Below are 12,418 nucleotides of genomic sequence, written 5' to 3' on the forward strand. Positions count from 1 at the left end.
ATTATCTACTCTTGTAAAAAAAAAATCAACTGACCATAAATGTAAGGGTTTATTTCTGGACTCTCAATTATATTCCACTGATCTCCAACTTTGTTCTTCTTTTTCAAGACTTGGTCTATTCTGGGTCCCTTACATTTTCATATGAATTTTAGGATCAGCTTGTAAATATCACCAAAAAAACCAACTGGGATTTCAATGAGTTGCACTGAATTTGTAGATTAATCTTAAGTCTTTCAATCCCTGAACATCGGATGTCTTTGCATTTATTTAAATCTTTTTTGATTTCTTTCAAAATGTTTTGTAGTTTTCAGTGTACAAGTCTTGCACTTTTTCTATTGCATTTTTTCTAATCATTTAATTCTTTTTGATGCTATTGTGTGCAAAAGTTGTGCTTTGATGACATTAGGGTAATCACTCTATATGCTAAGGTCATAAACATTTTCTTTTATATGCTATAGCTTTATATTTTTTGATGTTCACATATGAATATCTAACAACCTAGGACTGATTTTTACAGAGTGGTGTGAAGTTGGGATCTATTTTTTTTCCCATACTACTTGTCTCAGCACCACTTAATAAAAAGGCAATCCATTCCCCACTGATTTGAAATGCCACCACCCTTATCTATCAAATTCCATATTCATAGTGTACTCTTTCTGGGTTTTCTATTCTGCTCCATTTATATACTATCTGATCAAAATCTACTGCCTAAATAACTGTATTTTTATGGCAAGTCTTATTATCTAATAAAGATGACTACTCCCATCTAATTTTTCTTCCAAACTGCCATGTCTCTTCTTGGCCCTTTGCTTTTGCACATGCATTTAGAATCAATTTGTCAAGAAAGAATAAGAGACAGGGAGGGAGAAAAAGAGAAGAGAAAAACACTTGGAGGGTAGGATTTTAACTGGAACTGCATTGTCTTAAAGATCAATTTGAGGAAACTGACACTTGTAACACATTTTCACCTGTGAATTTTAGGAACCCAAGCTGACTCTGTGTAACATTATATTTTGAGATAGTGGTTTTATTCATTTAAAGATACGGTTTGGGGCTTCCCTGGTGGCGCAGTGGTTGAGAGTCCGCCTGCCGATGCAGGGGACGCGGGTTCGTGCCCCGGTCCGGGAAGATCCCACATGCCGCGGAGCGGCTGGGCCCGTGAGCCATGGCCGCTGAGCCTGCGCGTCCGGAGCCTGTGCTCCGCAACGGGAGAGGCCACAACAGTGAGAGGCCCACGTACCGCAAAAAAATAATAATAATAAATAAATAAATAAAATAAAAAATTTTAAAAAAGATACGGTTTGGATCACTTAAGTGGTGGTTCACTGCATTTTAGAAATCAGAAAAAAAATTTTAATCTTTAAACCTCCTTTAATTTATTTTACAAAATGATATTCTGATTTTATACACATGCGCGCACACACACACACAAACACACACATCTTCTGAGTGAGCAATCTCATTTCTAGGCATTTATCCTAACAAAAAAACCCAAAAGTGTTAAGAGAAGTACAAAGGGCTCATATATCAGAAATACTGAGAAAAGTCTAAACATTATGCATGAGGATTGGTTAAATAAATTACGCTATGTATCTGTACTATAGAATTTATGCACCCTTTAAAAGAATGATGTTTGTGGGGGAGGGGCTATATAGGGGTAAGGAGAAAAAGGGTTATTATGGGATTACATGAAATCATGTGTGTGAAACTTTTTTCTTTTTTTGGCCATGCTGCACAGTTTGCAGGATCTTAGTTCCCAGACCAAAAATTGAACCCATGCCCTCAGCAATGAAAGCACAGAGTCTTAGCCATTGGACTGCCAGGGAATTCCCCTGTGTGAAACTTTTGAAAATTGTAAAGCACTGTAGAATTTACAGAATCTTTCATTCAACTAAAAAAAAGAAAATACATTGTAGGGACTTCCCTGGTGGTCCAGTGGTTAAAAATCCGCCTTCAAGTGCGGGGGACGTGGGTTCGATCCCTGGTCGGGGAACTGAGATCCCACATGCTGCAGGGCAACGAAGCCCATGCCACAACTACTGAGCTTGCATGCTGCAACTAGAGAGCCCGCACACTCTGGAGCCAGTGCACCACAACTAGAGAGAAGCCTGTGCTGCAACAAAGGATCCCGCATGCTGCAACGAAGACCCCGCGTGCCGCAACGAAGACCCAACAAAGCCAAATACATAGGTAAATAATGTTTTTAAAAATACATTGTAAAAAAATGATGTTTGTCTCTACTGACTGATGATAGATTATATTCATGATACTAAGAGAAAAAAAACTGTAAAATAGATGTAGTACGATCTCTTTTATGTAAAATTGTAACCCACTCCCTCTCACATTTATATATATATATATATACACACACACATACACACATTTATATGTATATATATACACACACACACACATATATAAACACATGGCAGGATATATATCAAAATGTTACAGTATTTATCTCCAGGTTATAGAATTTCAGGAGATAAAGCTGACCCTTGAACAATGCTGCAGTTAATCTCAGTATAATTTATAGTTGGCCCTCCGAATCCAAGGTTCCTCCACATCCACGGATTCAACCAACCACAGACTGTGCAGTACTGTAGTATTTACTATTGAATAATATCTGCATAAAAGTGAACTGGTGCAGTTCAGACCTGAGTTATTCAAGGGTCAACTGAATTTATTTTCTTCATAATTTAAGAAATATTTCATATTTCTTCATTTATTTCATATTTCTTCATATTTTATTCACATTTTAATTTAATTTCTTAATTTATTTTCTTTAAACATTAACATATTTAATGTTCTGCAAGTATGGTATTTTTCCAACTCCTATATTTTCATATAAAATAGTATGTAAAGTATGTTGACTTTACAAGAGAAACACTACATCTGTTCATTTTAAATCTTATTGAAAATATGCAAATTTTCAAGAAATACTTCTTTATAAAACGAAAAAATTTAGAACTTTCAAGTATATGAACTATTGTAAAGAGTGTAACACAGGTGCTAGTCTACTTAAGGGCAAACTCTCCCCACTGAAATTTTAAATCCCCACGAGAGAGGGTTGTTGGGTTCATTTTGGCATAGGTGCCTACTGCTGTGCCAGTCAGTTATGACCCAGGAAATCGGTCATATTGCACAGATGTGACCACCAGGGACCCACCCCTGGTATAAGGGAGTATTCCCAGAGAAGGGAGACGGATGCAAACTGGGTTGCCTTTCCAGTTCATGTCAACTACAAAGCCAGAGAGGAGGGCACGGTGTTACAGGCCTAGAACATGTTAGAAGTGGAACAGAGCTCAGAAAAAGACATGGAATTTGTGGCAGAACTGCACTGGTACACAAATCTCCTATTACATCCGTCTGTCATACCTTGATGCTTATCTAGAGATAGGGAAGTGCTACAGAGCTGTGAGTGGCAAGTGAAAATAATAACTCCTGTGCAGAACATCACTGCCCAGAGTGCACAGGATGACACTTGACTGAAATCCTGCAATGCATATATACTTGGAGGTCTGCATTTTTGAGTTTTCAATAGGAATATGGTAATGTCAAAATGTAGGTTTGTTTCACGGCTGGCTTTGGAAGCACTCCTTAGTCCATTCCATATGAGTTACTTACCAACAGAAATTCGGGAACTTATCCTGATTGCAAGATAAAATGTGGACTCCCTACTTTTCAAAATTTGCCTGCCAAGAAAAAGAGGACACTTCTGGAAATATATATGTTCGGAGTGTGGCACAGCTTGTGTGATGGGCATAAAGCTCCAAACTATTTTCTCTAGTATGTGTGGTAGGCAGTAGTGAGAGGCTAGTACATTTCAGTAAAATTCCAAGAAAAGATCAGCCTCTATAATCAACTCTCAAGAGATGAAATCTATTGTCATCCCTAGTATCTAATTTAAAATCCTCAAAAATCACCAGTAAGTTCTGAATTGCCAAATTCAGTGACATGATAGAGTAAGATAAAGAATACAACCCAGGCTCTATTAACTTCCTAACTGGGTCAGTTATTTAAATGATTTGGAATTCAGTCTTATTTGTAAAATGGAGATAATATTCACCTACCAAGGGCCCTGTGAAGATCAGATAGGTTAAAAGGCTGGGAGAGGCCCTGGCCACAGTAAATGATACCTATTACCATTATTATTCTCGGTTTCTGACCACCAAGAGGTTGCTTACACTGCTTAAAGAAACACCCTCGGGCTTCCCTGGTGGCGAAGCGGTTAAGAATCTGCCTGCCAATGCAAGGGATACGGGTTTGAGCCCTGGTCTGGGAAGACCCCACATACCACGGAGCAACTAAGCCTGTGAGCCACAACTACTGAGTCTGCGCTCTAGAGCCCCTGAGTCACAACTACTGAGCCTGTGTGCCACAACTACTGTGCACAGCAATGAAGGCCCAACACAGCCAAAAATAAATAATAAATAAATAATTAAATACATAATTTCTCTTTAAAAAAAAAAAAAGAAACACCCTCCGTTTCCTTGGGCTTTCACCTTTCTCAACCAACCTTCTGCAGCAGTGGTGTGTGTTTGTGTTTGCCTTCTCGCAAGAACACTGATTCTCCAATATTACATCCTTAGTGCCTCCTCTTCTTGCTTAATGCCCTCTTCTATCTACTTTACCAATTCCCATGGCTTTAACTACCACCCATTCATTCCTTCAACTAAGATTTCCTGAGTTCCTATTACATACCAGGCACAATTCAAACAGTAAAACCTCAGATGTTTGCTGAAGGGGCTGACTTATGAGGCAGCAAGAGGCTTATTTAGAATAATTCAAAACCACCACATTTGACAGGTCAGTACTTCATCTGTACAGTAGTTTCTAAAGCTTTCCAAGTCATAAAAATTGTTGAATATTTTCCCCGACCTCAATATGTATTATTTGGAGTAAGGCTGGATCACAACCATAGTCTCAGTATAACTGCATATTTCACTGTACTTAGAAATTATCAGAAAGCTGGGATTTCCCTGGTGGTCCATTGGTTAAGAATCTGCCTTCCAATGCAGGGGATGCAGGTTCGATCCCTGGTCGGGGAACTAAGATCTCACACGCAGTGGGGCAACTAAACCTGCACACCGCAACTACTGAGCCTGAGCACCACAACTAGAGAGAAGCCCCTGCGCCGCCAAGAAGAGCCCTCGCGCAGCAATGAAAGATCCCGCGTGCTGCAACTAAGACCTGGTGTAGCCAAATAAATAAATATTTTAAAAATAATAATAATAAAAATAAATAAAAATGAGCCACCAACACAGGGGTTATCTCAATCCTTTAGGGTCTTAGAGTATACATGTATTTTTTCTACAATCAGAAGCAAAAATTATTTTAAAACAAAAGGAAAAATTGCCACCTTAACCTTCATAATGGGTCTTGAAGGTAGTCTTAAAGACAACAAATGTTAAGCTAAATTTTCTGAGCTTAAATCAGTCAAGAGCAAAAGGCTTACTTGCTTAATGGGTTTAATGGGTCACAAATTACAAATTATATTATAGAAGCCTTCTTAGAAGCTATTCAGAAGGCAACTGGCCTTTGAGGCCACAAACCATGTATTTAATCAAATAAGACACACCCACTCAGAATGCAAACACAGCCTCTACCCATCCTCTCAATTGCCTATTCTGCCAATAAACACTGCTTCTTTCTTTCAAAAATGGAATCTGATTGAATCTCAACCAATTAACTACTCGTTCAGAACACTATGAAGTTTCTGGGGCACCTAGTCCAACCTTAAAAAGTGGGCAAGTCTGCATTCCCTGAATATCCAAGTTCTAAAATACTATATTAAGAATACAGTGGTTTATATATTAAACACGGGTCTCATTTCCCGAGAATTTTTATTAAGGAGAATCCCTGAGCGCCTCAAATGACTCTGGAATCTTTCACATCCAACTAGTAAGACTTGAAATGTTCTTCCCCTTGGAACAAAAAGCATTTGAAACAAAAATCTAGTCCCACGGGTTGTAAACAGTTAACAACATTATTTTTGCAAAGCTTTGAGGTCTTTGGATGTCTCATCAGGCCCTGAAAAACTTCAACAGGTATATTGGCCATTCTAGTTACTCCTCCAGTTCCTCTGTCATAACTAACTTCTCCTTTTCCCAGGTAATGTTTCCTCTCAGTGGAAACAAAAGCCTAGTAGCTACTTAGTAAACCACCGCTCATTAGTTATTCATTTGCCTTCTTCTAAGTATAAGAAGCAAAACCAGCACTTTGTTCTTTCTACTTTTCTTATCATTTAAATAAGAACATAACTTGTGCCCCAATTCCTCCTTAAGAATCTTATTTATTCTGGCAGCTAGAAGGCTATCATCCTTCTAATATCTCATTAAAACTATTCCTAAAGGGAAGAATCTTAGGTCCAAACTCTCTCCAAGGCAGATAATTTTTTTCTTCCATATTTGTCAGCTAATTAAGGAAGGTTAAATGTGTGAACAAATCTCAAAAGTTCTTTAAAGAAATGGAAGACCAAAAGAAAGTAATGTTAACAAGGGGCTTTAAACGTAGACACCAACTGTATTATATTTCAGGTGCAACCAAAATATGCCATTTATTTAATCAAATGTTAAATCCACAGTAATAAACTCTTGGTAATTAAGATGACTGAATACTCCAAATCGCTGCTGAGAAAATTTCCTGCAAAGCCTCTAGAGGTCTTTAAAAATAGGATAGAATCATCTATCAAGATTAGCTTTAATAAAGTCCTACAAATAGAAAAGGGAATGAATTACATAAACCCCTAAAGGTTCCTTCTAGCTCTAATTCTGCCAAAGCTTCCAATTCTCTTTCTGTTTCCTTAATACTAATTGCCACCTGTTACCTCAAGAAAGGCTGACCCGCTTCTCTCACTCCTCTGAATGGCAGGGAGGAAAAACTACCATTTCTCTTCCTTGTGAAAACTCTATCTACCGTCATCATTAAAAAACAGTAATGTCTACACCCATAAGGATGGCTACCGTAAAGAAAAAACCTAATTCTCCTGCGATGTCTCTCCTTTACTCTCACACTACCTTGCCACTAACACTTCTGACCAGATGTTTGGGAGGTGGGGGGTACACACCACTAAGCAATACTGTGACATCAGCTGGGTGTCCTACATTGTTTTTTCCTTTTTTTAAAAATTGAAGTATATAGTTAATTTACAACGTGGTGTTAGTTTCAAGTGTAGGTGTCCTACAATTTAACTTACTTCTATTGCTATCTACCTGGAGATAGCGGCAGATCCCACAGGTAAGGGCTCAGTCCCACAAGACTGCCTCCACCTCAACTTCAGATGCCAATCTCAAGTCCAGGTTGTCACCTGTGCTTCTGACCAACCAGAGGTTCCTGGGACTCTCTCTTCGTAGAGCAGCTCACAGAACTCAGAAAAATTGTTTACTTACTGTTTACCAGTTTATTATAAAGGATCCAGATGAACACCCAGATGGAAGAGATATGTAGGGCAGGGAAAGTGGGGAGGGTCACGGAGCTTCCAGCTGTGCCACTCTCCCAGCATCTCCACGTTGTCAGCAGCCCAGAAGCTCTCTAAACCCAGTACTTTGGGGACTTTTATGGAGGCTTCATCATGCAGGCATGATTGATCATTAACTCCATTTCTAGCCTCTCTCCCCTCTCTGGAGAACTGGGAGGTGGGGCTGAGAAATCCAAGCTTCTATTCATGGCTTGGTCTTTCTGGTGACCCCATCCAGGAGCCCACCAAGAGTCAGCTCATTAGAACTGAAGATGTTTCTATTGTCTAGGAAATGTCAAGGGATGTAGGAGCTCTGTGTCAGAAACTGGAGGTCAAAGACGAAACATTAGGACAAAAGATGCTCCTAGTGCTCTTATCACTTAGGAAACTACACAGGTTTTAGGAGCTCTATGCCAGCAGCAGAGGAAGTTATATACATATATTTTTTGTCCCTATAATCTCACAGCTACTATCAAAAAAAAAAAAAAGAAAAGAACAATTGTTGGTGAGACTGTAGAGAAACTGGAACCCTTGTGCACTACTGATAGAAATGTAAAATGGTACAGCCACTGTGTAAACAGTACGGTGTTACCTCAAAAAATTAAAAATACAATTACCACATGATTGAGCAGTTCCACTGCTAGGTATATACCCAAAAGAATTCATGGTCTAAGAGATATTTGTACATCCATGTTGATAGTGTCATTATTCACAACAACTGAAACAGGGAAGCAACCTAAGTGTACACTGACACATGAATGGCTAAGCAAAATGTGGTATATACATACAATGGAATATTATTCAGCCTTAAAAAGGAGGTAAATTCTGATACATGCTACAACATGCATGACCCATGAGGATGTTATGCTAAAGGAAATAAAGTCAGTCACAAAAAGACAAGTACTTTTACTTATATGAGGTACTTATGGTAGTCAAATTCCTAGAGACAGAAAGCAGAATGGTAGTTGCCAGGGACTGGGAGGAGGGGAGAATGCAGAGATACTGTTTAACGGGTACAGAGTTTCAGTTTTACACGATGAAAAGAGTTATGGAGATGGATGGTATTGATGGCTGCACAACATTATGAATGTATTTAATTCCACTGAATTGTACACTTAAAAATGGTTAAGATGGGGCTTCCCTGGTGGCGCAGTGGTTGAGAGTCCGCCTGACGATGCAGGGGACGCAGGTTCGTGCCCCGGTCCGGGAGGATCCCACATGCCGCGGAGCGGCTGGGCCCGTGAGCCATGGCCGCTGAGCCTGCCCGTCCAGAGCCTGTGCTCCGCGGCGGGAGGGGCCCCAGCAGTGAGAGGCCCGCGTACCGCAAAAAAAAAAAAAAAGAAAGAAAAAAAAAATGGTTAAGATGGTAAATTTTATGTTATGTGTATTTTACCACACACACACACACACACACACAAAATTTGGAAAAAAAAAAAAAACCCAGAAAACAAAACCAAACAGTAATGTCTGATTGTTTCATAACATCCTTTCTACAACATCCTTTCTACCACAGGAGCTATTTACTCAAACTCTAAACCCAAATCCAACAAAGAGGCAAGCATATAGACTCCTGAGAAAGTAGAGGGATCTTAGAAGTTTCTAACTTCTCTTCTGTTCGTTAAAAGGCAAATGGTGGTATATGTGAGGAAATGAACTTATATCCTGGGTTTAAAAACCCTGTTACAGGGCTTCCCTGGTGGCACAGTGGTTAAGAATCTGCCTGCCAGTGCAGGGGACATGGGTCCAGGAAGATCCCACATGCCACAGAGCAACTAAGCCCATGTGCCACAACTACTGAGCCTGCGCTCTAGAGCCCGCAAGCCACAACTACTGAAGCCCGCCCGCCTAGAGCCGGTGCTCCGCAACAAGAGAAGCCACGGCAATGAGAAGCCCGCGCACGGTAACAAAGAGTAGCCCCCGCTCGCCTCAACTAGAGAAGTCTTGTGTACAGCAACCAAGACCCAACGCAGCCAAAAATAAATAAGTTTATTAAGAAAAAACAAAACAAAACCCTGTTACACTGTATTTTAGAAAAGGCAAGACACACGCCTGTGCACTTGACATCTTATGTGCATTTTTACGGCATAATTGGCAATATTTCCCCCAGAAACTGGGGAAAAATACACAGGGCTTGGAGGACTAGCACATCACTTTAATCGAAACAAAAACAACTTTAAAAAATATTTTAAAGATACTCTTGCTCTTATGAAGTTTCTTTTGCTTAAGGAAAAAGAAACGGGGGGAAAAAAACACCCCACAGACAATAGTCCTCTTATAGTGTAAAAGCTACATACCTAAAGTCTTTATTTTAAAAAGACTCCCGAGAAATTGTTTTCTAGAAGGGATACTGCACCCCTAAACATTCTTTAGGGCATTCCACCAGACCATTCTTCCAAATGCCACCATTGTGGCTTGAGTGAATTTTTTCACTAAAATATATTAGAAAAAGTCAGGCAGATTTTCCAGTTATACAGATTTTTAAATTTCATGCTAGCAACTTGATATTTCTTCATCTTATCAGTCAGCAATCTCTGAAGAAATGTCATGCCCACCAATGCTAAACTGTTCAGGATTATGGGAGGGAGAAATCTGATTTACTACTAACTCAGAACATAAGTGTGTTAAATGAAAAGAGCACTTAAACACAAAGCACCTCTATCGTGTGGACACCTTGCTCTTGATTTCCTTCTCCCTCTTAAAAATCATAACGCACTCATTGGCCTGCAATGTATTTTCTAACTCCCACCATGAGGTTTCCCTTTTACAATTTATACAACAATTTTGTCTTATTAGCCATTTACACTGCTGGGAAAACAACTTCTTCCATGGCTTACAATGAGCTGATTCTTATCACTTCCTGTCTCACACAATTATTTCTTCAAAAATGAAAACAAATTTTTTGAATCTGTATATTATGTTGCCTTACACCTTACAACTTCAGGGGAGGTCAAGTCTCTTTTATGTATTTCCCCCCAACTCTTGTGGTCTTAATATCTCAACCTGACCCGGAGAAATGCTTTACTTTCTGTTTCACACCAAACAGTAACAGGCCTGTCTCTCCTATCTACTGACCGAGGGAGAAGGCTGCCAGATATTTATGGTAATGCCAAATTACAACAGTCACATTTCCTGCCGTGGGGAACGGACTATTTGTGAAAAAAAAAAAGGATTTCCTTAATTTCTTAAAGAGATTTTTAAGTACCAAAGTCAACTGCAGACGTCTCAACACTCTCTTCCACCAACACTGACCTTGCATCTTTTTAACCAGCTCATCGTTAAAAAGACATTTCAGCATAATAGCTGTCAGTCCAGAGAACGTGAAGCTTGATGATAATTACTGCCTTGAATTCAGAACTTTTCAAAACATTTCAGAACTGCCTGGACTGGGTTGGTGATTCAGCCTTGGTGAATTAGTACAGACTCATCACATGTCACCACCAGGCTAAACCATCCCCTTGTGAGATAGCACTCTTGCTCAAGGGGTCAGCAGGACCACCTAACTCAACCTGGAGCCCGAGATGGGGGTCTCACCTCGGGCCAAGACCGTAACGCTTTTTAGGCTCTGGACCGGGTTCACTGCCAGACTTGTGGTCCAAGGCCTTACTTGTAGACGGGGGTAGGTACGTGGTAGGAAAAGACTGGGTGTTTCCGCCTGGTACCACCTCCTAACTTGCTTTGCCTCCTGAGGATCCTAAATGTGGTTTTCCCTGGAGGGCTTCAGAGCTCTAGGAGGAAGCAACCACCCGAAGGCCACAGGAGGGAGGCTCGGGGGAATCCTCCTGGGGTCCGAGGGGGCACTCCCTGCCTCTCCTGGAGGGCAGACCCCACTTCTGGCGGGATCGGGTAGAGGAAGTAGAGCCCAACCTCCGGGGAGAGGTGAGGAAGACCTCAGGCACGGAGAGACTGGGGAGCCCCAGCGCCGCCCTTGAGCCTTCCGGCCCGGGGCAGGCCCAGTCAGTGCCCGGACACTGCCACCAGCACACCTGAGCCGCGCCCGGCCCCGCTGACAGTCACCGCGACCCCGCCCGGCCCCGCCGCCTCTCCGCAAGGGCGCCAGCCCGCGGGGTCCCGGCCCACCGCCCCCAGCCCGGCCCGGCCGCCTGGTCCCACAGTACCTGGCCGGCAGCGGCGGCGGCAGTAGCGGCGCTGATCCTCACGTACCCGTTGCGCACCTCCCCGTTCGCCACGCAGTCGTTCGCCCGCACCGGGCGACGGCAGCAGCACCCTCCGGGCTCCGTCCGCATCGTCCCGGCAGCACTAGGCGCAAGGCAGGATCCGTAAGCGGCGGCCGAGGCGGCAGCGGCTCCAAGTCCCCCTCCGCACCCCTCCAACCTCCCCGAAACCGGAAATGGCTGCACGCCGCCGCCAATTCCCTGCCGGGCCGTCACATGGGGGCGGGACCCACTCCCCCACGAAGCAGCGGATCGCCGTAGGCTGGGCCCGGGAGCTGGAGACCAGGCGGGGCGCGCAGGAGTGTCGTGAGCCTGAGGACTGCTGACCAATCTGGAGGAGGAGGAGGCGGACCCCAGGCTCCTACCTGGCCAATGACGGGATGGAATAAAACGGCCCGCGGGTGTCAAGGGGGTTTTCTGAAGCGACCTTTGGACCTGGGACCAGGTCTCTAGAGCGGGTTCCCTCTTCTGGACAGGTGGCACCCTCTCTACCCTTGCCTCCCGGGAAGTTGTGGGGTTTGAATCCCAGCCCTTAATTTAATTAGCTAATTCTTCTGTGGGTTTTTATAGTAAGCCTTTTTCGACATTCCTTCACCATTCTTCAATATGCATCATACATTAACACATTTTAAGTAATGATTCGGGTGTCTCTTTGCCCTTCACATCTGTCCCTATCAGGGTTTTCTGTACAACTTCCTTTTAAGAACACTTCCTTGAAAAACAAGAAACCTGGTTGTTCCAGCTCTGACAGTAACCAGAATCTAAACCTTGAGTGTTTAACCACTTT

The 12,418-nt window shown here is 42.2% G+C and overlaps 1 protein-coding gene and 1 long non-coding RNA gene across 4 annotated transcripts in view; one reads left to right on the plus strand and one right to left on the minus strand.

Annotated features, from left to right (window-relative positions):
• The window catches only part of SPTLC2 (serine palmitoyltransferase long chain base subunit 2), a 110,492-nt gene extending 98,585 nt beyond the window's left edge, over positions 1 to 11,907 (minus strand). The window contains exon 1 of one of the 3 annotated variants that reach the window (XM_049705306.1): positions 11,575 to 11,896. In XM_049705306.1, the coding sequence (XP_049561263.1) occupies positions 11,575 to 11,703 (129 nt within the window). In that variant the 5' untranslated portion in view covers positions 11,704 to 11,896. Of the gene's footprint in view, positions 1 to 11,574 lie in introns of all 3 variants that reach the window. The other 2 variants (XM_033414007.2, XM_049705307.1) reach the window with 2 other exon arrangements.
• The window catches only part of LOC125963382 (uncharacterized), a 60,486-nt gene that overhangs the window by 9,414 nt on the left and 38,654 nt on the right, over positions 1 to 12,418 (plus strand). The gene's annotated exons all lie outside the window — the stretch shown is intronic.

The sequence above is a fragment of the Orcinus orca genome, chromosome 2, assembly GCF_937001465.1.
Source record: "Orcinus orca chromosome 2, mOrcOrc1.1, whole genome shotgun sequence".
In the NCBI taxonomy this organism is placed as follows: Eukaryota; Metazoa; Chordata; class Mammalia; order Artiodactyla; family Delphinidae; genus Orcinus; species Orcinus orca.